Below are 26,564 nucleotides of genomic sequence, written 5' to 3'. Positions count from 1 at the left end.
AATCGGAGTTGCAGACAAGAGGTGATATGACCACTACCCGGGGTTGGGTGTATGGGGTCTCGAATTGCACATTGCCTACCGTTTGCTAGCTAGCTCCTATTAGCTTTCATTCTTATGGAGCTGTCATTCTTATGGAAATCTGTGTAAGAGTAAAGAGCAAGCTTTATTCTTTTTAGCAGGCCCAAGTTCAATCTATTTTTAAATCCATTTCCAATAACTTTTTTGTTTCAAGTGCAATCGTGTTACAGTCTTCGAGTGAAATATTTGTCTCAACTTAGGCTTTAATAAATTAGTCATAAAAACAATCGGCTAGTGAAGAAAAAAAAGTTATTATTGAAAAACCAATATTCACCAACACAAATCCGCTTAAAAATGAGTGATACTGCGGTTTGTTAAATTATTAAAAAATGCAAAAATTACTGTTATGGTAAATAACCGTAACTTCTTCAGTTTTCAACCGATTTTAATAATATAACCACTTAAAATCTTTGTTTTGATTTCACTTTTAAGGCCCATAGAAAATCAGATTTTTTTTATGTTACCATCCAGTCTAAAACTACCACTGAAACAAAATTTTCTCTGAAAAAATGCGTATTCTATAATTTTTTGTATCATAAAGTCACTAATATCAACAATACTGTTGATGATGCGCAAAAATGGTCTCCAGATGATCGAAGGCAAATTTGTTCACCTTTAATATAAAAAAAGAGATTTCAAATTACTGTTATGCAGTCCAAGATATTTCAATCTAAGTACAAGCACTTTTTTTTCCATAATTTCATATTTGGAGCATAACTCAAAAACTACTGAGATTTATTTTGAATTTCATTTTCGGATTGAACGCCCAATTTCACATTAAAAATTACCTTCTGTTTACTAAGTTCAAAAATGCTGTAAACTAGTGTAATTTTAAGCCTTTTTTGTAATTTTTTATCATGTTTTAGACACAATTACCTAGTACATATTTTTTATGTTTAGAATGTTTGTTATTTATATCAGTTTGCATAATTTTTTTTAGATATTTTTGTCATTTCTTTTCTTTTGTTTGTATTTGTTTTTGAGTTTTTTGACATTTATATTTTTGAGGCGCTAGCAAACGAGATTCGAGAACGTGAATGGAGATGGATTGGGCACGCTGCGAAAAGATAAGAAGAGATTGGCAGCGAGGCGCTTGAATGAAATCCCTTGAGAAAAAAGAAAAAAAAATCCTCAAGGACATCGAACGAGAGTTAGACCCAGAAACACGTGGCGGCGGAGCCTAGTCGCTGAAATCCGAACTGTCGACGAGAATCTTGACTGGGACCAAGTGAAGACGCTGGCTCCGGATCGTCAACAGTCGAGGTCTTTCACCATAAAACGTTTACTTCGAACTTTATTTTTTTAAGAAAAGACATGGAATATCTATGATCTATAGGTAGTTGTCAAAAAATACTAATAATATCTCCTTTCCATATGAATTGGTTTGCACAACAGTATTCGTTTTGCTGCTCTTACGAACAGTAAGAAAATCTTGTAAAATTCATCATCGTCGTTTGCAATATGACTATGTTGCAAATAACAACATTTATTGAACCGTCCCTCTTGGAAATCTCTTGTAAATTGATTCTGTTTTCGAGAAGTAATATTTCACAATTCATTCATTTGAAACTTTTGATACCGTAAAAAGTTTGGGCTGGCATCAGCAGCCTTCAAAATATCTCCCGCGTCCGATTCCGGCCCGAATGTTCCGGGGATTGTTGTACGGCTGAAACAGATTCTCCACGGAACGATTGTAATTCTGATGAAGTTCACACCCATCGCAGTCACATTCTCCATTGCTCGATCGCCAGCTCCCGGGCGATTCGATTGCCAGCTTGTAGTTGCCAGTAGTTTCCTGACATATCTCGCGGAAATCCTCCAAGTTGTCAACTAAATCGACGCTCTCCCGGAACTGTGGCTCCGGAGAATCGCATTTCGGGAAACAGGAATTGCTGCTGCTGCCGTCGACAATCATTTTCCCATCCAGAAAGAGCGGTTTGGCGAATGCATTTGGAAGTTTGGCAAATGTAGTTGAATGAATGTTGTCTGGTGAAGGGGGCGCTGGGAAAGCTTCTTCGGAACAGGAATCTGAATCGGGTTTGGGTGTAAAGTGTGGGTGGCAGAAATGGAGCTTTGTCGCATCATTGTCACCACCATCGGGGATAGTGTTAGTTCCCAAAAGTGGTGATTCATTCCGTTCAAGTGGGCTGCTTCTCTGCAAACGATTGGGTGGATTTAGATCACATTCTATGGGCTGCTTTATTTGAATGGGGGATTGACGTCGTTGGTGGTGTGTCAGCTTTGTGGGCTCCGTTCTTTTGAATTTTTCCCAGCGGAATGCCGATCGTTTGATAGAGTCATCAATTTCCGGAAATGAGAAAGTGGCATCGTTTGGAGCGGGATTAATGGCCGGGAAAGATTTACGCACCGGCGATGGTTGAAATAGACTTGAGTCGAAAAGATTTGGGTATGCTTCAACTACTTGTTGTTTATCTTGCCGTTTGAGTGTTTTAAATTTCGTTGGTGGCTGCGGATAAAACTTTGGTTTCGGTAAATTAATTACTTTCGAGGGTCTTGCCGCTTGCTGATTTTCGGGCTTTCTGGGGCCGGAATATTTCCCAATTGCCGGAGGGGAACAGTCAAAAAAGTTTAATTTGTCTTGAGCTTTGCTTTCCAATTTGTATTTGCCTTCGGTGACTGGAGGAGGGTGGTTTCCGGTGATTTTACATTTTTCCAGCTCAATATTCTTTGCGGCTCTAAAGTCATTAGTCTGGAGCCATTTGGCGCACTTGTTGAACGTCGTTTCTCTATCCTCAGGAGGTTGGCTTAGTCTGTACAGCATATCTTCCTCTTCATTTGCGTTCATCTTTCTGCCATCGTGACTTCCCCCGATGGCCGCCTTCAAAGCTCTGGAGCCACCGGAACCTATTGCCTTGTGCTGGTCTTTGAGAGGAGAATTTGTGCCATTCATATCCTGTGCGTCGTGGTGGGCAAGGGAGTTGATTTTTTCACGCCTACGACGCTTCAAGCAGTCCTTGTATTGATTAAGGCACCGTTGCAAACAATTACCGGCAATCTTTTCGTTCTCCTGGGTAAGGAGGACATCGTTTCCGGCGAAGCTGACCACAATCAGGAAATCGATGGTGTGCTTTTGTTGCGTCAAGATTCCGTTGACGGTCGGCAAAAGTTCATTACTCGGCAGCCCATTGATGAACGTCAACTGAACCGGGGGCAGCGTTTGTCTCACGGCTCGCTCACTAAAATAGCACTCGGCCAGGACGCCGCTTTTGGTGGTCGTCGTTACTTCGACGTCGGTTCCGGTCAATCTGTACAGTTCGCAATATTTTTCCAGGATAGATTCACATCTGCAAATGATTGGAAAATAACGACGTGTCGTTAGTTCAGTTAATTCACTAGCAATGAAATCTTATAAAATAGGACTTGTAGGGGGGCTTGTTTACTGCTGGTGGCTTTCTTACTCGAAAAATCAAACTTGAATAAACTCGAACGATTTATAAGATCATGCAAAAAGGAACTATGTATAATCTTGTAAACCAAGGTTTTTAACCCCCCTCCCCATGAAAAATTTTTCCAAGTAAAATTTTAAAACCAAGAAATGAATTTACCGTAGTAATCTTAAATTTCTTCATCCCGAAAGGTGTTTAAAAATAAGTGTTAAAAAAAAGTTCTGTATCACTCTGGGCTAAGACACTTCATTCTACGACTCTATATGACGTTCACGAATTGGAACTTATTTTTAAATGTCAATTTCTATTTACGAGTCAATGAACTTTTTGTATTGAAATCTAAATCTTGACACAGAAAAACCCTACCTCGTCTTCAAAATTGGGATTTATTAGAAGTGTATCTAACTGATTTAACCATTACTTTATTACTAATCACTTTGATAAAAAAAAATTTAAAGCTTTACAAATTTTATGCCAATATGAAATATTTTTCATGAAATCAATTTAGGCCTATATTTTATTTTGTATCTTTTTCTTCCAAATGCACAACTCAAAATTTATTAAGAAAATTTTGCACTTTCCTGACAAAAACTGAACTGAAAACTGACTGAAGAAATTAAAATAAAGGTTTGTATCAACTATCTTCAAGACCTCAAGTAATTTTGACTTCTGCGAAAAAAAGTTTTCTAAAAATTTTTTTCCCGATACTGTTTAATAATATATTTTTAACGAAGTTTTACTAAAGTATTGACCCAATTGAATTTTAGATATTTTTAATAGCAAAAATCAATTATTTTTGCAAACTTCAGCAAATTTGTTGTATGAAATATATCCTTTTATTTTTACTTATTTCAATTATGTCGGTCAGTCTTTTTTTTCCAAATTTAAAAACAACTTATAGCGTATCCTTTTTTAGATTATTCAACATCATCATCATCATTATCAAAATATTATTGTTTTATTGAATGGAGAATGATAAACAAATTCAAAATCAGTTTTTTTTCTTTCATTTAGAGTTATAAGGCCCCCCTCTACTAACCCGAAGTTAGGAAAAATACTGTCGGCACATAAAAACTTTATTAGTTAACACTAGAAAGACCACACCAGTCAAAATGACTGGTTGGACACTTTGTTTGTTGAATATCTTTTAAATACTTCGCTTTAAAAATTCGCAAAAAATACGACTTTTCATGAATTTTGAATCTCTAAAAAACTGTTTTTTTTTTTATTTTACTAGCTCTTTTAATAAGCGAGAAAAATTTCGCCAAGGACACTCGGACCGTGACCAGTCAAAATGACTGGTAAAATTCACAACCCTATAACTGAAACCAGATAAAAATTTTTCGCTTGCTCTTGGTTTCATTTGCAATCTACATTCAAGACAATAAGCCTTAGTTGATTTATGGTGGGCAGAAGTGTATCATTCGTTATGAAATTATTGATTTACGATGTGAAGTCATGAAGATTTGTAGAAAAAGTTCTCAGATTGGCCGCTGTGTGGCGCTCCAAGCACTTGACTCCCATTTTTTTTTTAGTCTGTTTTGTTTCTCAACTGTAATCGAACATTCTGTCAAAATTTGGCGAGATTTCATCAAGATTTGTAAAAGTTATGTTAGATTTAATAAATGTCTATTCGAGTAATTGAGTAATTTTAGGTGATAAATGTTTTATACTAAACTAGTATGAGTAAAATAATTATGAATTGTGTTCTCATTTATTCAAATTTGAAGACATCAACTATGAAACAAAATAATTTAAATGATAATTTACTATTTAATATATTGTTTATATGTTGGTTATCCACCATGGGTGCACGGATTCACCGCAGTTTCTGCCCAAGTATGTATTCACATGCATTCTTAGATTATTAGATTCGACAAATTTCCAATGCAAGTTCTCTTACAGGTATTCCGGCACCCGTGTATATACCTGGCCAGCTGGCAACTGATTGAACATTCTTATCGAACATTCTTTTTATAAGAGGAAACACATCTTACCTGTCGGCAACTTATGGGGTTTGAACCCAAAAGTTTTTTTTGCCGATACCGGGAATCGAACCCAGTACGCCTGGCATACCTAGATCAGACTCTCGCAAGCCTATCTGATAGACCACATCAACGCTAAGATATTTCAACACGGGTGCACGGAATGACTGCAAATTCGCCGTTGTAAATTATATAGAAATAAATAGTTTTCAACTTGCTTCAGAACACAAATTATTTTTGAGTTAGATATGATAAGTATTTGAAATGCATTATTGGTCTATCGAAAAACTTTTTTCCTTAAAAATCAACGTGTACATTTGACAATGTTGATTCATTATTTTTATTTTCACTGTTTTCCGTCGCACGACATAACTTGAATCATATATTTCCTAAAATTCACTCGGTCCATGGTAATCGTTTTACAATTTCTTGGATGTTGATCAGATCTTATCAGGTAAATATACGATTGCAAAAACCTGTTTTTTTTAATAATAAATAAATAAATTTATTATTTCAAAATAAAATTGAAATATTTGAAAAAACTGAATGAAATGAATGAATGAAAAAACGGAACTTAAAATAAAAATCGTCATTTATATCATTATGTCTCAACATGAGAGACATGGTTTCGACTTTGGTTTAGTTAAGATTTGTAAAAATGCTTTTTTTAAATTTTTCAAACAGTCCAATATTTGATTTAAACGCGGTGAATCCGTGCACCCATAGTGAAAACCATGTATATAACACGAATTTTCATTTGAATCTATAACAGTCTTCATTCTTTACCTTTAGCATGCAATAAAATTGATTTTGGATGTATGGCGGTGAACCCGTGCAGCCACGGTAAATTGCTCTACTCATAGAAAAAATATGCTTCAAAACCTACAATATCAGGTTTAATTTATAGGCAAAGTGTTGAAAAATTTCAGCGCGATGAATGCTAGAAAATATCTACTGAAACAAAATTGAAGTGAAACCGTGCACCCATGGTCAATACCCATAGCCATCTAACATGATTTTATAATTAAATTGATAATGTGCTTTAATTTTTTGATAATTATTTGAAATATTCATTGTATGTATGACATACACGCATTCGTCAACTATGATAAAATGAGGTGATTCCGTGCACCCATGGTGAAAAAATACTTCCATTTTATAACAAAAATGTTATCGAATAAATAACAAAATACAGTGAAAACCCGATTTTATCACCCCCATGATGAATTTTAGAGTGATAAATCGGGAAGAGTGATAAAATCGGCAGATTTTGCAAAAAATGTTTTTAATCGTTTCTAATCTAATAAATTATTACAAATAACGTATATTATCCCAATACAACAGTGTAGATGTTTTGTAGTAGAGCCTTTTTTTGACATAGTAACACTAGTTTACAAAATTTAAAGAAATCGTGAACTTTGTTCACCGACAAAAATAATATGAAATCGGGCGCTGAATCCGAAAATGAAATTCAAAATAATCTCAGTAGAATAGTTTTTGAGTTATGTTCCAAATATGAAATCATGGAAAATTGAAAAAAGGAATTGAACTTACACAGTACACGAAAATTACCGAGTTCGGTAATTTTTTTTACCGAAATCCTAACATGTGTAAATCGTTAAACTGTTCGGTAATTTTTTCGGTAAAAAATAAACGAACATCGGTAAATGAAGAATCGATTTACCGATGTTCGTTTATTTTTTACCGATAAAATTACCGAACACGGTACTCGGTAATTTTCGTTTACTGAGTAGATTCAAATATCTCGGACTGCGTAGCATTAGTTTGAATTATCTTTTTTGCATATAAGAGGTGAATAAATTTTCTATCGATCACCTGAACTTCATTTTTACGTATGATCAAGAGTACTGTTCATATTAGTGACTTTATGATAAAAAAAAATTATAAAAAACGTATTTTTTTTAGAAAAATTTTGTGCTAGCAATGAGTACTTTTTACGTATGTCTCCAATGTGACTGCAGTGATTCAACCCATGAACCCATGGTGTTCCCTTGATCCATTTGATTGATGTAAACAACCGCGTTGAAACTATTTAGCCACAGGACTCTGAGGAGAGATATCCAAGCAAAGCATTTACGGATGAAGAAATTCTGAACATGACGCTGGATGATCAGTCAGCAGTAAACGAGCCCCTCGAATCATTGGAGCCATTGAAAATTTCGGATGTAGCACCAGACTCAGAATCAGCGGCATCTACCCCACATGATTCATGTGAAACTTCAAGAAACATAAATGATGCTGAAGCTGTACGTTATCTTGGACAACATAGTTGATTGGGCTGATGCTTCAAATCTGTCGATAGTTGCTGTCATCTTTTTGCGACGTATAAGAGAGATTACTTTAAAAAAAAAGCCCAAACAAAAAAAACACAGCTTTAAGATTACTTGAATATGTTCTGTTATACCATTATATTTAGTTATAATTGTATTCAACAACTTTGATTTAGTTAAAAATGTAATAACAATAAACCGGTTTAGAACTTGACTTTTTTGTGTAAAAATCTTGGTACGTCCCTGATCAATCATCTTCACTTTCAATATCGATGTAATCATTCATTTGTTATGTCCCTTCAAAATGATTTCACCCTAAGATGTTCAACGAAAATGAAAAAAGGCGATTTTTAGTGTTTTTGCGTTGAAAAAATATGACGACAAAATCGGGTGAAAAAATGAAACAAAATCGGGGGTAGACAAAATCGAGGGTAGACAAAATCGGTGTGTGACAAAATCGGGGTTTCACTGTAATTTCAAAAAAAAAGTTAAAAATATTATGATATAAAAAATTTCCCCTTTACCAGTCATTTTGACTGGTCACGGTCCAAATAGGTATAATCAATTTGCCGGTCCTTCTAGTGTTAAATGCCTTCATAAAACCATTTGTAAATAAAAAAATGAGCTGTTAGTTCATCAGTTTTTTTTTTCGTGGAGTGTTTTTCGGCTTGCAGTCTTGTTTTTAGTAAAAACGACGTATTGAGACATTCAGAAAGACACTGAAAACATCCACTCTTCATACGCAAACATTTTCCAATTACTCGGAAAAATTAGCGAACTTCCAGATAATAAAAAATACACCCAAAAAAACTACACCATCAACTCACATACACAACAACGGATTTTTTATCAAAACAAAATAAGTGAAAAGTGAAGACTGTGCTGAAAGTTCGATGATGTGGAAAATTTATCCCAAAAACACTAGACAAACGGATTTTTATCCGCAAACATCTGTACGTAGTAAGTCGATACACTAGACCTTATATCTAAAAACACGAATTATAATAAATTACTCTGAAAACAGATCAAAAGACAGCTAAACACCACAGGCCAAGTCGACACTCACAAGAAAACGGCATCTTTTCGGTAAGAGAGCATAAATTATGATCAGCAAAACTAAACTAAATAAATACTATTTCAGTCCCTAAAGAAGTTTCAATAAGGATCGAAACGTTGAAAACGTAAATCAATACGTCGTTTTTGCAAAAAAAACAAATCTGCATGCCGAAAAAAACTCCCCGAAAAAATATATTTCCAGTGGAATTTTTCTACCACAAAAGTTCATCAGTTATCAATTTTTGATTTCACTCAAAACTGATTCATTTTTTACCTTAGAAATTCCGTATCACCAAAACAAGAGGTGATAGACAAAATCTGACATAAAACTCGAGTTCAGGTTGCCAAAATATACCAAATCAATCATGAAAACAAATCTAAATGCTGCCTCTTGAGTTTTTAATTTAATTTCATAAACAAGTTTTTAAAACATTAAGACGTTTTCATAGATTTGTTTTTTCTAAAGTGCTAGAACTTATCTTTTATAATCTTCTTATTATATTTTTATTTATCACCGTTAGTTATGAAAAAATAAATGAAAGTTAGAAGAAATGAATAGATAACTAAAATGAGCGAGTAGAATTTGATCAGAAGAATTTTTATCATATTTCGTCAATTTGTTCCTCATGGAACACATTTTCATTTTCATAGTCTTGAAATGTTCCTGCTAAGATATCATAATATTTATCGATAAATTAAATTAACATTTTATTTTGTTTGTATAGTTTATTTTTTATTTTCAAATTTCATTTGAAATTACAAACCATAACTGCGCTGTAAAATTTATAAACGTTTCACATATTTCAATTATTTTAAACTAGCTGACTCGGTGTGCTTTGCAACACTTTTTAAAATTAAATTTAATTAAATTTTTATCAACAGCTTCCATTTTAAACAACAAAACAACAACTGATAAAAATTTATTATTATTATTATTAATTAATAATAATAAAAATAATAAATTTTTATCAGTTGTTGTTTTGTTGTTTAAAATGGAAGCTGCAATTTCAGCTTCGCACTGTAATACTAAAAAATTAATTCTAATTTTCGCGAATGATTTTTTTTTATGTTGTAAGAACCTTTCTTAACCCTCCAAAGCTGTTCGGGTCAATTTAAACAGCCCATCTGCACGAAAACTGCGATGAAAATAGCAATATCTGATTTTCTATTGCGATTCTACCTTAGGGTGTCCGTCTTACCTGACTTTCCCCGGAAAGTCGGGTAAGACGGACACAGCGGGTAAAACGGACACTTTCAATATTTCGAGAATTACAATGTTTAATAAAAATCTAATGATGGGAATATGTTCGCCTAAGCGTATCAACACTTTCGAGAACCTTTGTTTATTTATAACAAGCAAGCTCCCAGCATAGTAAACAAAACAAACAAAAACTTTGAGGATCCATTATCTGATGTAAATTTCTCTCCTCATTAAATAGTTCATAACTCGATTTTTTTTTGAAAATTTCAACCGTTTTCAAAGGTAGATTGCTTATTAGGCTTCTTTCTAACCATCTGGAGGAAAATCAGATAATTTCCGTCAAAGGGCTTCAACTGCAAACGTTTTGAAAAAAAGTTACTTAGGCGGGTAAAACGGACACCTCAAGGTCGGGTAAAACGGACACATAAGTTTCTCCAGGTATTTTAAATTTTTCATCGGTTTGATCCTCCATATGCCTACAAAAGATCTTGACAAGAGTAATTGTCGGTCGAAAAGCACGCACCATCTCAAACAGGCCATAAAACCAGTAAAAATAGCATCTCCGGTGAAGAAAGCGCCTATAAAATATGGAATTCCGAAACCACACTGATTTGCTTCTGGACTTTGACCAGTTGGTTCCATTTTGGTTTGAAATCGTTTTCAAATACTTAACTCACAAAAATATCTACATTTACAGCAATTTTTGCGGCAAAATGTACCTTTTCTGAGCAAATACATCAAATAGTGGATCCTCAAAGTTTTTGTTTGTTTTGTTTACTATTATGGGACCTTGCTTGCTATAAATAAACAAAGGGTTTCGAAAGTGTTGATACACTTAGGCGAACATACTCCCATCATTAGATTAGTGCCAAACATTGTAATTCTCGAAATATTGAAAGTGTCCGTTTTACCCGCTGTGTCCGTCTTACCCGACTTTCTTCTACATTTTTTTTTGTAAATACATAGCATGCATGATTTTGGATCATTTGCTTCATAAGTTTTCAAGTTCTGCGAAGAAATATGTTAAAAAGCCTCTATATTTCTCTCGTCTGCCCTCTGAAAGAAGGGATAGATTTCTGATATGAATATAAGAGAAAGTGTATGAGAGCCTTTTTTCTCCTTTCTATCTCCCCTCTGTATGGATGGAAGGGTCTCAAATAATCATAGAAATATTTTTTTCGTACCCTATACTCCCATAAAAAACTTATTTTCTTTTGTTGATAAGGTATAGTTATCTTAATAAAAAGGATTGGAGCCTCTCTCCTCCTTTCTCATCTTCCAACTATAAAGAATCAGGGCTCTCAAACAATAACCATCCCTTGCCAAATTTATTTCAAATAAATAATCCAAATCATCATACAAATATTTCTCCTATTCAAATACCCTCCCATGCCAATTTTGGTTCCATTTGCTAGATCAGCTCTCGAGTTATGTAAAAAAAATTGTATGAGAGCCCTTTCCATTTCCCCAATGAATAGGCGTAACTGAGTTGACCGTGTGTAACAAAACGGCCTAATTAGTTTTAGCGTGTAGGACCAATGGGCGAAACTCCAAAACCAAAACAAAAATGGGCCGATCAATTGGGCGAAACTTGCAGGCGTAACTGGAATCGAAAACAAAAAAGGGCAAAACTCGAAAATCTCTGATATTTAGTGAAAAAAGTTAAAGTCCTTGATAACCGTCGAACAATAAGTGAATTTTCAATTTGGTATCCGAAGGTTTTTCGGATCAGAGATGGTTTGTATAATAGTTTCAAGAATCTCACTTTTCATGGAAGAAGGGCCCCCATACAAAATTATTTCTTCTTCACATTCTTATGTATAAAAATGGAGGCGTTTTTTTTTGTAACACCATCACGTATGAATGGTCGGTCGGAATGAAGTGAAATTTGGTATCCGAGGGTTTTTCGGGTCAGAAATGGTTTGTATAATACTTTCAAGAATCTCACTTTTTATGGAAAAGGGGTCCCCATACAAGATTATTTCTTTTCAACATCTTATATATAAAAATGGAAGCGTTTTCTTTGTAACACCATCACGTAGAATGGTCGGTTGGAATGAAGTAAAATTCGACGGTTTGTATTTCGAGATTATTACTTGTTATGAAAGAGGGCTCCTATACAAAATCAACTAGAAACGGGACAAAACTCGAACAACTTGAAGACGATTTTCATGAAAACTGATTGACGGGCACGAAGAAGTTAAAAAACTATAAATATTTTCCAACAATTTAATAAGTGACGGGTCCCCCGACCCGAAGGGGGGTAGTTGAAAGTTTTAAGTATTTTATGTAAATTTCAAAAAAATAAAATAAAATAAATCAAATATCCTAAAGATTACAAAACCAAACAACAAATTTTGGAAGATGGAAGTTATTTCACCTTTTGAATTTTTGATTTTATTGATTTTTTTTTTGATAAAAATTACTTGATTTATAGGTTTTGTGTAATGATATAGTATGCAATTCTGTATTATTCCAATTTATTTGTGTTTAGCATTATTTTTTATTATACCCCCCCATTCGCAATGTTCCAACTCGAAGTGGCAATAGAAGGATTCCTGCCTTATCATCACTTTGCTAAGAATAATTTAATCATTGTCAATTCAGATTTAATTTCTTTTCAAATCTGGTTTTTATTTTATGTTTTCTATTTCTATGCACTCATTTTTATGTCCAAAGTTTAAAATTCTGGTTTTATTCCAAATTTTTTATTTGCATTCGTTTTCTGGTGATTAGAAAAAATTGACTTGGAATTTCTAGTTCCGAACAAGGATCATCATTTTGATTAACTGATCAATAACTTATAGGAAATAACATAGTTTCGAAATTTGATTTTGATTTATTTTGATTCGTATTAGTAAATTTTTTTTTTCATTTGAAGTCTCTATTAAAATAAACCAAACAAATAAAACAAATTATTATTTTTTCGAATTTATGTGATGGTCATGAGTAAGAAAATGGGTTTTGAAATCAAATGCTTTATTTATTTTGCATTTTTGGTGTTGTTATTATTTCTAGCTAAATTTAAATTTCGTGACAGATTTCCGATCTTTGAATCAACATTCCTTCAAATAAAAAAAAAATAAGCGCTTCTTTCCACGCCTTACTGTGAAAAAGATTTTATTTTGTCCGATCGATAGTTTCTTGAACCACGGGCAAAAAAAGCAGATGTCCATTTCAACTGGACACATCGTTATTTTAGCATTTCATTCATTCTTCCACTGTCAAGTGGAAATCTCGAGAAATTATACACTGATTGGGGAAAAGTAACTGACGTTAATAATACCTACTCTGTTTCGAAAGTTTCGCTCTTGATTTGTCAGCTAGCTGATACTCGCTAATGGAATTGTCTCTTTAATTTCAACTTTAAATTGTTGAGCACCATGAAATTATTATTGCTTTGCTGCTCTGGGTTGCTGCTATTTATTTCTGAGAGAATGAATCAATGAATTGCGAACAACAGGAGGGATGAAAATCAAATTTCTCGACAGAAGCAACGTTTTTGAATGATTTTTTTTCCATTTGTCGACCGTTATGATGGAAATGGTTCATTATATTTTGTCTGTTTTATTATGGATTGACTTTTCTTAGAACAGTATTCCGTCGAGAGGTCTTCTAACAGCAATAAAATTGATATCTACTATATTGGAATCTTATTGATTTACATTTTAACAAAAAAAAGATATTTGTAGCGATTCTTACCGTTTGCTGCGGAACACGATTTCCGAATTGCTCACTTCCTGGACGCTGAACGACCGGTTGAAGTTGATCAAGGCGAGCTTGCGAACGTCATCAAGTAATTTCCGATAATCTTCCTGTGCCTGAAGAGTTTCCCGCTGCCGAATCGGGTGGGCGTAGAAGATGTTCTTCAAGGTAACGGTCGTGCCTCGAGACTGCCTCAGGTTGTGATAGCCGGAAAGCGTGGTTTCAAATTGGATTCGCATCTGCGATTGCCGATAATCGCCGACAGTTGGGCTGCAGCTTTCCGGAGCTTTATTTGCTGTCGGTAATGGCAACTGATTGTTGAATACTCTCGAGTGACATTTGCTTCTTTCCTGCATCGATTCGATCTGCATTTCCTCACATTTGGCCCGGATTTCCGCCAGAGACGTGCCGGTTAGCCGGGCATACTGTTTTGATTTTTGCTTACGCTCGAAATCGATATTCAGCAGACAGCTGACCGGCAGAAATGAAAACAGAAAAGGAAAATCCTTGAAAATTGATATTGCTTTCAGATTTCATTTTTCAACAGTTTTCCTTGGCGATTTATCTGAGCACTACATTAAGTTAGCAACTAGAGTAAAAAAACTGGGACCTCTTCAATACAAGTGTACTAATTTACATTCAAATGGGTGTCATTTTTCATAGTCGAAAAAAAAAACCGATAGAATGTTCCAGCTCTACTCGAAATTTCGAACGGAGAATTTTCAACTCGGCAAGTAGGTACATATTTAATTTATAGATGAACAGATTAGGATTCTTTTGCTGAACTGGTTTTCATGCATTAAAAAAGTGCTCAAGGTTTCAAAGCTGCTCATTTCTTCTTCTTCTGAAAATAACTTGTTAGTGAAAGCCTGAAAGGCTTTTAGATCTCGCAATCTAAAAGATGCTCAATGTTCAGGAAACACAAGCTTATGGGAAAGTGCTTTATCCTTTCTTATGCCATTTTTCTCGGCCATAAGAAAATTAGAAAAAAAAAAGACCAAACCTTTCAACAGACAATGTATGGTTTCCAACGTGTTCGATCTATAATAGCAAATGCTTTTTTTAACATCTTTCTGTCATTCACGACTTATATCAACGATGCAGTTGGCAGACAGTCATTAAAAAACTTATCCGGTACAACTGTGATCGATGTTTACTCTTGGGCTTGACAAAACCATGCGATTTTCATCCTACTAGGAAAAAGGGACAAGTTGCAATAATCTTCATTTTGAATGAAAAATCAAATGAAAACATTTGAAAATTTATAGTTTTCGATATATTTGTGATGTCATAACGCATACAGTATAGTTTTATTCGAATTGAATTTTTATTTTGCCTTTCTTTCAGAAAGGTATAGTTATCGGTCGATTTGGGAGATCATTAATTATGGGTCTTAGATATACCTTTATAGGTACCTATCGAATCAGCTCGGCGAGTTCAGATGATGTCTGTGTATTTGGGTGTATTAGTGTTATTTTTTTTAAAACTTTGTTCCACACGATTTGCAAAACTGGGCAGTACAATCAAAATGATTTTTATCTTAAAAAATTGATTTTTTACCTCTTCAATGTACAAAAAGAAGAAAAAAAAAACAAAATAGTTTGAAAAAAAAATTATACAAATTATCATAGAATGATCACTTCAAAAAACATGTATATTTGGCTTACTAGCCACATCCAGCAATCACTTATTAAGATTATCGTATATATGACGTCAAATTAAACATGACGTCAATTTAAACATGACGTTATAAACACGATGGGCGTGCTCGCTGTGTGTAGTGGTAACGATAACAGCCTTCACTCCCACTCATGATGTCATCTTACCGACAAAACGAGTAGGAGGAAGGAGTAGGGGGAATGGAAGATTTCTACAAGCTAAAATTAAATTTCTTTTTTTTTCTTAAGGGATCCCCGAATTTCTCCAATCGGTGGGTCTTGAACCCCACATCACATTCTTCTGCAGCGATGGCGGGCTTCGATACTTCGCCCAACGCTACATTGGCAAGCAAATGTTGCTCTGAGAAGGATAAACCACATAATGGACGCGAGCGGAGCACACCATCTCAATTTCTCTCATACCGCTCGAGCTTATTTCGTTCGTGGTCATGCCGCCATTCAGCATGAGAGAAATTGAGTTGGTGTACATCGTCCGAAACATACGCACACAATTTCTCCATTTAGTAGCATTGACTCAAACTTTTATCCTGTGCCCAAACCGCGATCGTTTTGTGCTAAAATTTTAGAAGGGTTACGACGCAAGTGGGAATCTGTCAAATAATTTTGTAGTAAATTTGAAAAAGGGAGAACGCGCCAAATGTAAACAAATGTAGCGTAACATTTCATAAGGGCGAAACTAGCAGTTAGCTCGGAACGAGAAAAACGCGTTTGAAATTTCAGAACATCTAATCCAATGCTGTGGGAACAGCGCGAGGGGAGAGGGGGGTATAATGAAAAACATAATGCAAAAAAACAAAAAAATTGGAATGAATGTCACGAAAGTTTGTGTGCAACAAAATTGCATATTACACCATTGCACAAAATCTATAAATCAAGTAATTTTTCATCAAATAAATCAATAAAATCAAGAGTACAAAAGGTGAAAGAACTCCCATCTTCCAAAATTTGATATTTAATCTTGTAATCTTTCGGATTTTTGATTTTTTTTTCAAAACTTACATAAAATATTTCAAACTTTATTTATCCCCTCCTTCGGGTTTTTTGTAATGTCATACTGGGATCAATTCATCTAGTAGTAGCATGTTTCCTGACAAGTTGTTGAAGACAAATTTCAAAAATACATATTTCAAAAATTGTCGAATATAAATTGTTATTAGGAAAATTGCCAAAATTGTCAGTACATATTGTCAAAATTGATGAAACAGAAAAAACTGTCAAAATTAAAAAATTGACAAAATTGTCAAAATTTACAAAGTTGACAAAATTGAAGAATTTGACAAATTTGACAAAACTGTCAAAATTGACAAAATTGAAAAAAAATACAAAACTGACAAAATTGACTAAGTGGTCAAAATTGACAAAATTGACAACATTGACAAAATTGAAAAGTTTGACAAAATTGACAAAACATATTGTCAAAATAGATGGAACAGAAAAAAAACTGTGTAAATTGACAAAATTGGGAAAATTGACAAAATTGACTAAATTCACAAAATTGATAAAATATTTTCAAAATTGATGATACAATATATAAATTGAATGAAACTTTTTATTATATGTCAAAATTTAAAAATAACTAAATTGACAAAATAGGAAAATTGACCAAATTGAGTCATTTGACACAATAAGTAGGTATAATTTTCTAAATTAACAAAATTGACAAAATGGAGAAAATTAACAAAATTGACAAAAATGGCAAAATGATAACATTGAAATGATTGACATTTCAAAGTTTTCAAAATGTTTTATATCTATAGTTAATTCGATCAATTATTGTAACCTACGTTGAAGCATCGTATTTTACTCTAGCAGTTGTAATTTTACTTTTTTTCAATATCGCTTCCTTTTCTTGACAGGTTGAATTATTTGAAACACATGGTTAGGCATCTTTTTTTAAATTGTATTCTTTATTTTTAGACCTCTTCTATTTTATAGATGTAAGATCATAATGTCATAGAACCGGGAACATACAACATATTCCAGAATTCAGTCATTCAAAAATTTAATAAGTTTTAAATTATGTTATTCATATGAAAATTATAATCCATAATCTATCATTTGTTTATTATTTTGTGTCATGTGTACCCAAATATAATTTACAGGCTGTAAGAAAGGCTACAATCAAGTTTATTAAATCGGATTTTTCTATCTGTTTTTTTGGTTTATTTGTTTATTTAAAAAATCAACGGATCATATGTTGATCCAAATGATAACTTAATCCTAAATAACTTATCAAAATTAAAATCCACTCGACACAGTTCTGGACACGTCTAATATTTTCCTTCGGAACACATTTCTCGAAACGTCAAAGTCGAAATGCGCAGAAAAACGATTAAAAGTTTTTAAGATTCCGACAAAAGCGCTGTTGGCCCCATAGTAGACTGAGTCGATTTGGGGTCATTTTCGAATTTCTCAAACCCTGGGGTCTTAAAAGTTTCGTTTTGTGCTAAAACTCATCCATGATTTTTTGCCGAATTTTTAAGTAACGTTTACATGAGTAAATTTGGATTTTTAGGTTTGTATGGGAAAATTTAAAATTTTGTACTGAAAAACGAACATGGTTTTTCTTTTTACTCTGGTACCAAGCCATTCAACCTTTTATGTGCCAATTTATAAATTTCTAAAAGGAAATTTTCCGCTTAACAACATTGCCGAAGACCGTAACTTATTATCTCTCCAGACAACGAAGTTATAACCAATTTAATGAAGGTATGTCTTTTGGCATTGAAGGCAATTCAAATAAACCCGCAACACTGCTGGGTACAAACGAGAGATTGCTTGACTGATTTGCTCGTAGATGTTTTCTTTCAAATTTTATCATACTAGTTTCTTCGGAGCGATTGTTGTTTACATTAGGAGCCATCTTTTGATGGTTTCTATGAATAAAAATAACTATGCTTGAAGGGCTGGCATTCAATTGATTGCAAGCGCATCAACATTTCACATAGAGCTGGAACAGCAAAACAATGAACCTCACACTCAGTATTAAAATCACCTATATTAGAATCGTTGTCGCTCGGCCTGTTCTTGACCGATATTCATAAACAGGATATCAAAATGAAGATAAAAGATTCGTTTAGCATTTTGTTAAACAAAATTTGAGAACCAAATCATGAGGTCTTAAGAAAATTTGCTTCAACTGAACGCCTTTTGCTGAAACATATTCCCCCGGGTAACCATAAAAACATAAATATGCAATAATTCAAAAATCAGATATTTAATGTATTTAAATTAAAAGCGAATACCTATAATGTACCTTTTGTTATTAGAAACTCAAATCTTTTTTTCGATTTAAACTCTGGCATTTGTTTTCGGCCAGCTTGTTGGGCGATAATGTATTCATAGCGTTTTTCGAACAAAAAGACTTATGAAATTTAGTGAACTTTTTTCAAATTAATCTTGATTCCAAAATTTGTTTAAACAGAATTGCACCTATAATTATTATTTATTTTGTTCCAAACATATAAGCAAATTTAAAAGAAAAACAAGTCATTTGACGATAAACCAGTCTGAACGCGAAAATCACCGAACATAACATAAACGCAACAAATTTGATCGATTTTATTAGTTGGAAGTATCGTGTATATGAACCGACACTGTCATGTGATTTGAAATTTGAAGAAATTGAAGCTTTAAAACTCCAGCCGATGGAAGTCCCTAATTGGCCTTGCCACGGCCAAGGTGTCGAAAGATGTGTTTAAAATGGTGTCTGAAGCAGCAGATGAAGTTTTTTCGTTCAAAAAACGCCATAAATACATTATCGCCCAACAAGCTGCCCGAAAACAAATGCCAGAGTTTAGATCGAAAAAAACATTTGAGTTTCTAATAATAAAAAGATACATTATAGGTATTCGCTTTTCATTTTGAATACATTAAATATCTGATTTTTGAATTATTGCATATTTATGTTTTTATGGTTACCCGGGGGAATATGTATCAGCAAAAGGCATTCAGTTGAAGCAACTTTTCTTAAGACCTAATGATTTGGTTCTCAAATTTTGTTTAACAAAATGCTAAACGAATCTTTTATCTTCATTTTGATATCCTGTTTATGAATATCGGTCAAGAACAGGCCAAGGGACAACGATTCTAATATAGGTGATTTTAATACTGAGTGTGGGGTTCGTAGTTTTGCTGTTCCAGCTCTATGTGAAATGTTGATGCGCTTGCAATCAGTTGAATGCCATCACTTCAAGCATAGTTATTTTTATTTATAGAAACCATCAAAAGATGGCTCCTAATGTAAACAACAATCGCTCCGAAGAATTTAGTATGATTAAAATTTGAAAGAAAACATCTACGAGCAAATCAGTCAAGCAATCTCTCGTTTGTACCCAGCAGTGTTGCGGGTTTATTTGAATTGCCTTCAATGCCAAAAGATATACCTTCCTTAAATTGGTTATAACTTCGTTGTCTGGAGAGATAATAAGTTACGGTCTTCGGCAATGTTGTTAAGCGGAAAATTTCCTTTTAGAAATTTATAAATTGGTACATAAAGGGTTGAATGGCTTGGTACCAGAGTAAAAAGAAAAACCATGTTCGCTTTTCAGTACAAAATTTTAAATTTTCCCATACAAACCTAAAAGTCCAAATTTACTCAATGAGGTGAACAACCTTTTAAAGTTCATTGAAAATGGTATCAAATTCTCCCAAATCGGATGAGAGCAAGTCCGAGTAGTCTACCCAAAAAACATAATCGAAACCCCCATTCCCTGCTTTCCCACGAATTAAACTCTTTCAATTGATCTAATACAATAAGTCCTGAGCAGCTGATGACCACTTAGTAAATTGAAAACGTTGAAGCATAAATATTCAAAAAGTCCTAAGCACGTCGGACCGTAATCGTATCGATTTTTTCCCCGGATGTAATATTAAATCCATGTTTTTTAGCTTAGCAATGAAATCGAAAGTTCTAAGTTTGCGGGGCACTTAGTCTCCACTGAATATTAATGTTCGAGTCGGAAAAAAGAGGTACGACGAAAACGAAATTCACCCGAAATAATATGAAACTGGATGATAAATCACTCACCAATCACCGAGACTTTGCAACTCATCCGGACTGATGCCGTCGCCATTGTCCAGCACTTGAATCCAAAACAACTCCAGGCAGATGCGAATCGCGATGGACGTACTGTTGGCATCCAGGGAGTTTTTGATCTTTTCGTCGGTTAGATGGGGCCATTTTCCGGGAATTTGTTCAACCGAATAAAAACAGGGGAAGCGGTCACTCCATCGGCGAACCAAACAGAATTAAATTGCCGTCAGTGAGAGAAATATGAAATTGGAAATGTTCTTTTCTAAATGTAACGTAACATTTTGCTAGCTCATAAAAGCACTACTCACCAGGGCAATAACGATTTCGCCGAGTGTTTCCATATGAATCTGTCTCTTTTATTTTCACACTTTTGACACCTGTCGTCTCGGTCACGTTTATCGGTAAGCCACTCACGGTCTGCTGAGATGATGGCTGCTGCAGCTCTTCTGTTCGTTCTTTTCTTGCCCCAGGGTCGAAGGCTACTGAGGTGCGCTCGTTTTGGTTTGATTGACTTTGATTTATGCATTGGTGGTTTTGGTTGGAAAGTTTGGGTTCTCGCCAGCATCTCTCCATGCAATCCAAATGTGATGATTCGCCAATCATTTTCAATCCGGAAGGTGTGCGAAACAAAATGGAGGAAAATGATTTTGAATTCTTGCGACGTTGATTATTAGGATGTCGAGTGTTTGAAAAATGGCCTAGCATTTTAACCATTTCACACTGCTGGTTTTTTTCGTCTCTATCTTCAACCTTTCGACGCCTGTCAGAGAGGCTCGTAAGTCAAATGTGATGAATTGTACAGCAACTAGAATCGAAATTCACAATCAGCAGTGAAGAATGTCTTTAAATTCACTTATCTTTTTAATATAAAAAGAATACACCTATAGGCTATAGCGAATCTCAGCAATACTTGATGTTTCTTTTAAGACATCTAATTACTTAACCTAAACGTATGTACATCTTTCTAGGATATGATGGCTAGCATCTTGTACATGCTCAAAACCACATCCCACAGAATAAGTACTATGTATGCCGTGACCGAGATTCAATCTCATGATCTCCGGTTTATAAGATTCGATCGCCGGTCTAGAGAATGACCACTGTGACAGTCGGCGGCTGATCTTTGATCGATGATGCATTGAACATTTCCGAATTCTTGTTTCACGTAGGTACTCGCACCGGGGGAATCCGAGTTTTTTTTTCAAAACCCTGGTAAAAAACGGGCATTTTAGTTCAAACTTTCCAATAAAAAACCGACCAATATCCGGACAAATTCGAATAAAATCCAAGCGTTGTTCGCAAAAGTTTCATGAGAAAACATAATTTAAATTTGTCTGTCAAGGTGTTCATATTATGTCATTCAAAAAATTTGTTAATGTTTATTCTGATGAAAACAACTCTACACAGCAAAAAAAAATGTAACGATGGACGATGTAATTTCTGGGGATTACGGATTTCTGTTGCAATAATACATCTAAATGATGTACACAACTCGAATACGTCGTGAAGTGTAACATCACAACCTTCTATGTGATATCGCATCAAGTAGTCAATATTTTCCTTTGTTGACGTTCAAATTTGATTTCATTTCAAAAATTAAGAAACGGATTACGGACCTCAGCTGTATTTGTTTGGCTTGTAAGTACTACCAAAATTAATCAAAAATATAAGCAAACCCACAGCTTGAAAAATAATTTCATTATTTTTCATTTTTTAGGAAATTTGGCCCATATGGATCAGCAGTACGAAACATATTCTTTGTCTCCAAACAGCCGGGTACATCAAGACAATGTAAAATTAGGTACCTTTTGCGACTCAAGTTGTGTGCAGGTATTTGATGTAATATCACACTTCTTTTTTTGCTGTGTAAACAAGCTTTTGGACCCATAAATCAAAACATACCTTGAGTTTTTTTCTGTAGAATTTTATAAATAATGTAAATAAATGCAGACAATATCTTTGCAGTTTTCCACGAAAACCGGACCGGGCTTGTTTCGAAATGTTTACTGAATATCCGGGAAAGCTGAGATAAAACCGACCAATCTGGAGTGCTTGTGATACATTCGAAGCCCAAGCTCAAGATGGCGTAGGCATGCTAAAAATAAAAAAAAAATACGATTCTTCAATTATTCAATTTTAATAGCAACATTTTTGTTTAGAATCGGGATAAAAAAAAATGCCATTAAGTGAGAGCCACCCCAACGAATATACAAGAGAGAGTGAGCACTCACTCTCTGACGACCGATCGCTTCTGATCGTGCTCGATTTGTTTACAGTCAATAAAATCAGTTCGCCGCAACCTTCAAACGATCAACATCGGTCTTGTACTTTTATCAGCCTCGTCGGCTCGGTTATAGGGAGTACCTGGTCCTTCGAACCGGATACATATAAGTTGATTTGGGAAAGCTGGCCGTCGTTGTGGATGAGGCTCTGGAACATGTCCCGGAAGGTGACCCGTTCTCGAATTTTACCGCTGAAATTCGGAAACACGCAACATAACCGAGTTTGTGGACAAAACTGACTCTTCGATTGAGATTGTTCTCTTCTGTTGAAGGCTACCAGGGAAAATTTCGCTGCACAGTAGACCTCCTTGATCTGGGACGCTGCCTCGTCTATCTCTGCTTCACGCTTGGCGATTTTGGCTCTCACTCGTTTTTTCCCGCTGACCGTCGGATTCTTTTTGCTCTGATTTCGTTCGAAGATCTTCTTCGTCGAGGATCACCTCTATTTTTTCTGAATGGTACAGAATCTCCGCATCGCATCTTCCATTGATTTTCGTGTCGCTTCATCGAAAAATCCGACAAATATTCTTACAAAAACCGACCAAATCCAACTACCTAAATACAAAAATTGGAATTTTGAACAATCCAAGAATAATTTTATAGCACGTTGACAATTGTCTATATTTTTATCATCCAAATTAGAGACACTCTAGAGAAATCAACCAAAGGCCTGGCAAACTAGCCAAATTTTTTTAAGATAATCAATGGCTATTTTTGTCGGTAAAATACTTACTAATTAAAGAAATTTGATTATTTTTCCTTTAAATTACCACAATAGATATCTTCAAAGTTCAAATAATTTCTATATTTTGGATATTAACAAGGGACTCCTTCATCAAAGTGTTTTGATAATTTGTAAAAATTGATTTGAATATGAAAATTTGTAAAAAAATCATCTGTAGAACTGTTCTATCAACACATTAAGGATTATCAAGTTTTCAAGTAGTTTATTGCATTTGAAGTCTTAGATAAATTTTTGCAATAACTAAATTCGGTCTTTTTGGCTGAAACAATCTTATAACGAAGCAACCTAGCTCTACACAAGTTTTCCACTTACTGCTGTCATTGTGTTCGCTTATCCATTCATAAGTCTACTAGTTTTGCACGCGTTTTGAACCCAAGCAAGCGGTTGTAACCTGTAGGGGAAAGGTTTCCTAAATGGGCCTATCGGGTTAAATGACCCTACGGCTGTTTGGCGAAATGGCTGGCTAGACAGCTTATCTGACCAATGCATTTTAAGGGTGATACGCTTAGAACATAAGGCAAGAATGAATTTTATGAATTTATAAACTAAAAAAAAATTATAAAATCATACAAGGTTTTAATACATTTTGATGTAATATTTCGACTTTTAAAAATTATACGTAAAGAAGTTTAAAACAAAAACTAGAATGGTTTTTGTTTCTTACTCAAATGAACTTAAGAAATTAAACATATTTCAGCTTTTGTGGACGTTTAATAATGATTATTTAGTGGAATAATAGAGTGTTTTTGTATGCCCCCATCATGTTTGTAAAATGCCTCCATCCTAAAATAACAGGTTAAATAGAATAAATAAATGATTTTTATCACTGAACCTTCAAATCTAAGCTCTGAATGACATCTTAAGAATGAATTGAAGATCTAAAGACAGATTTGATGAAGTTTTTCTCATGGAGCAACTGCCTCCATAGTATGGCAACCCTAACTTTTGTTTTATTCCACAAAATTATAATATACCTAGATTTTTATGAAACTTCAGCTTTGTCGTACGGAAATTATTACTTTCTAGCAGTTTCAATGAAATCATACGGAAATATTGCCCAAAAAACAGAAATTTTGTTCAAAACATAAATAGGCGCATTTAGCCCGCACGGTTTAAGGTTCGGCATTTTAGACAACACTTACAATAAAATCGTTTTCTTGGAAACAGAAGAAAATTTTAACTTAAAAATTACTCCATTGTATAGAAAACAGATGCTTGCACACGTGTATATAGTTTTTGTACACATATTCAACGTGATATTTGATTAAATCAGTGTTCTGCTTAATAGGCGCATATAGCCCGCTCCTCCCCTAGAAGTTGTCGGTGTTGGGGGTATGTGCGTGGGTGAGTTTAGCAACCATATATCTTTGCATCGTTGTGGGTTGTTTGTTTATGATAGAAGCATTTCTCGTAACCAAAAACTCTCCCTTGTAAATTTTGGTTTCATTTATTCGAAAAGCTCTCGAGTTATGCGAAAAAAATCATGGGCTCCAACCTTCCCCTTTCTATCCCGTGAGCGGAACAAAATCACCTTAGAAACATTTCTTGTATCTAAATATTAGTTTTAAAATCATCCATTCTAAAGAGGGAGTGTTCTGAGAAAAATATTTTTCCTTATCAAAAATCCTCCCATGCTACATTAGGCTCCTCCCTTCTGTGTGTTTGTGTTCGTTTGTCACAAAATTGCATGCTATCAATATTCAAAAAAATCGAAAAGCTGGGTTATTTTGTATTCAGAATCTGTTGCTCGAGACTTGCTTGATAAATTTTTGAGTTCTGACACTTTTTGTATAGATTTTATATATCCCGTCTTTTCAGCTAAAAAAAAAAATCAATACCATTAATCAACTGAATATATCAAAACTAAGCAACCAAAACAATGAATCATCTTATAATTTGGTTTTGTAGAAAATTTGAAGAAAATTCCTTGTAGTTGTATGGATTGTGTCACCATTCTGAAAATTCTGTATTTGAGTCCCTTCTCCCTTAAGTCGGAGTGGTTTGTAACTATTATAGATACCATCTCCGGCCTCATAAACTCTCAGATACCAAATTTCACAATGATCGGTTAAGTAGTTTCCGAGTCTATGGGGAACAGACAGACAAACATTCATTTTTATTTAGATGTTCAGTATATAGTGCCGCCATGATGCCACGCGCCGCGCTCCAAACTCATCAAATTTCGCTTTGCCGAGATTCGTCAATTTGCTGCTCGATTGCATTTTTCCACCATCATACATATAAATATCGCATCAGTTGGTAACTTAAGTAATCAAATTTTTATTAAAAAAAAACTCGTCCGGCTTCAAGATCGAACCCTGACCTGCACGGTGACAATCAAACACGCTACCACAAGGCCACCACTAAAACTCGAAGTGGTGATAGCACCTCAATGAACTTATTGTAACTTTTGAATCCCGTTTTGAGTACTTTTGTGCACTTTTGTATTCTGCTTGTGACTCAAGTCTCGTACAACGTACATATAAATCACTTTTGCAACTTGCAAGTTCATAAATGAGTTCATAAAATTCACTCAAAGGAATAGTTGTTTCTCTTTTTCTGCCAATATGTAACTTTCAAAGCCTTCGTTTTAGTAAATCTGTAACTTTTGATTGCTTGGGAAATAATTCATGAAACTTTTATGCAAATGTGTGCATTTTCACAAATTATGATAAGAAGCACCTTTTAAAAAATGAATAAGAGCGTATTTTATCGCATTTAACGACTATTTGCTGGTGCCTAGCGAAGTATTGCTTTAAATGTAGTCGTGCAATATTTTCCATAGGGAGTTTGCTTCTGGCCTTCGTCGGTATCGGACCTATTTTACTCTCGATCATCGCTCAAAAGGCAACGATTTTTTTCCATCGATAAGGTGTTGTAGAGTGCGTGGTGATGAGCCCATCACCGGGTGACCATCCTAACCGGACAATTCCGGAATGGATGGATCCCCAAAGTTTACATATTATTTGACGCTTCAAGGTGCTGAAGGAAAACAACTGCCAAAAAAACCGTTCTTGATTGGACGTTCCATCGAGAACTTTGCGGGTAAAATTGAAGGAGCTTTCTTCGAAAAATCCCGGAACTGGTACGTGCTTAAGAT

At 34.5% G+C, this 26,564-nt stretch overlaps 2 protein-coding genes across 11 annotated transcripts in view; one reads left to right on the top strand and one right to left on the bottom strand.

Moving 5' to 3' along the window:
• LOC129756171 (protein furry) overlaps positions 1–26,564 on the top strand; it is a 347,173-nt gene that overhangs the window by 169,816 nt on the left and 150,793 nt on the right. The gene's annotated exons all lie outside the window — the stretch shown is intronic.
• Positions 1,543–20,875, bottom strand: LOC129756172 (uncharacterized). 3 transcript variants are annotated; one of them, XM_055752974.1, is made up of 4 exons: positions 20,746–20,875; positions 20,432–20,559; positions 13,721–14,194; positions 1,543–3,383 (listed from the first exon to the last, which is right to left on the bottom strand). In XM_055752974.1, the coding sequence occupies exons 1-4, from the start codon at positions 20,776–20,778 to the stop codon at positions 1,679–1,681; spliced, it is 2,340 nt and encodes a 779-aa protein (XP_055608949.1). In that variant the 5' UTR covers positions 20,779–20,875; the 3' UTR covers positions 1,543–1,678. The 3 variants fall into 3 exon arrangements, with proteins under 3 accessions (XP_055608949.1, XP_055608951.1, XP_055608950.1); XM_055752976.1 differs by having other exon boundaries at positions 20,432–20,694; positions 20,746–20,865; XM_055752975.1 differs by having other exon boundaries at positions 20,432–20,699; positions 20,746–20,829.

The sequence above is a fragment of the Uranotaenia lowii genome, chromosome 3 (genome assembly GCF_029784155.1).
Source record: "Uranotaenia lowii strain MFRU-FL chromosome 3, ASM2978415v1, whole genome shotgun sequence".
Taxonomy (NCBI): domain Eukaryota; kingdom Metazoa; phylum Arthropoda; class Insecta; order Diptera; family Culicidae; genus Uranotaenia; species Uranotaenia lowii.
The sequence above is the reverse complement of the archived record's forward strand: the minus strand, read 5'-3'. Positions and strand labels throughout refer to the sequence as shown.

Excerpts from the sequence above, each read along its gene's own strand:
- LOC129756172 (XM_055752974.1), bottom strand. The coding sequence starts at position 20,778 with ATGGAAACACTCGGCGAAATCGTTATTGCCCTG. Across the intron at positions 20,560-20,745 it reads GCGAAATCGTTATTGCCCTG|ATCAAAAACTCCCTGGATGC; the intron begins GTGAGTAGTGCT and ends ACCGACGAAAAG. Across the intron at positions 3,384-13,720 it reads ATCGTGTTCCGCAGCAAACG|ATGTGAATCTATCCTGGAAA; the intron begins GTAAGAATCGCT and ends AATCATTTGCAG.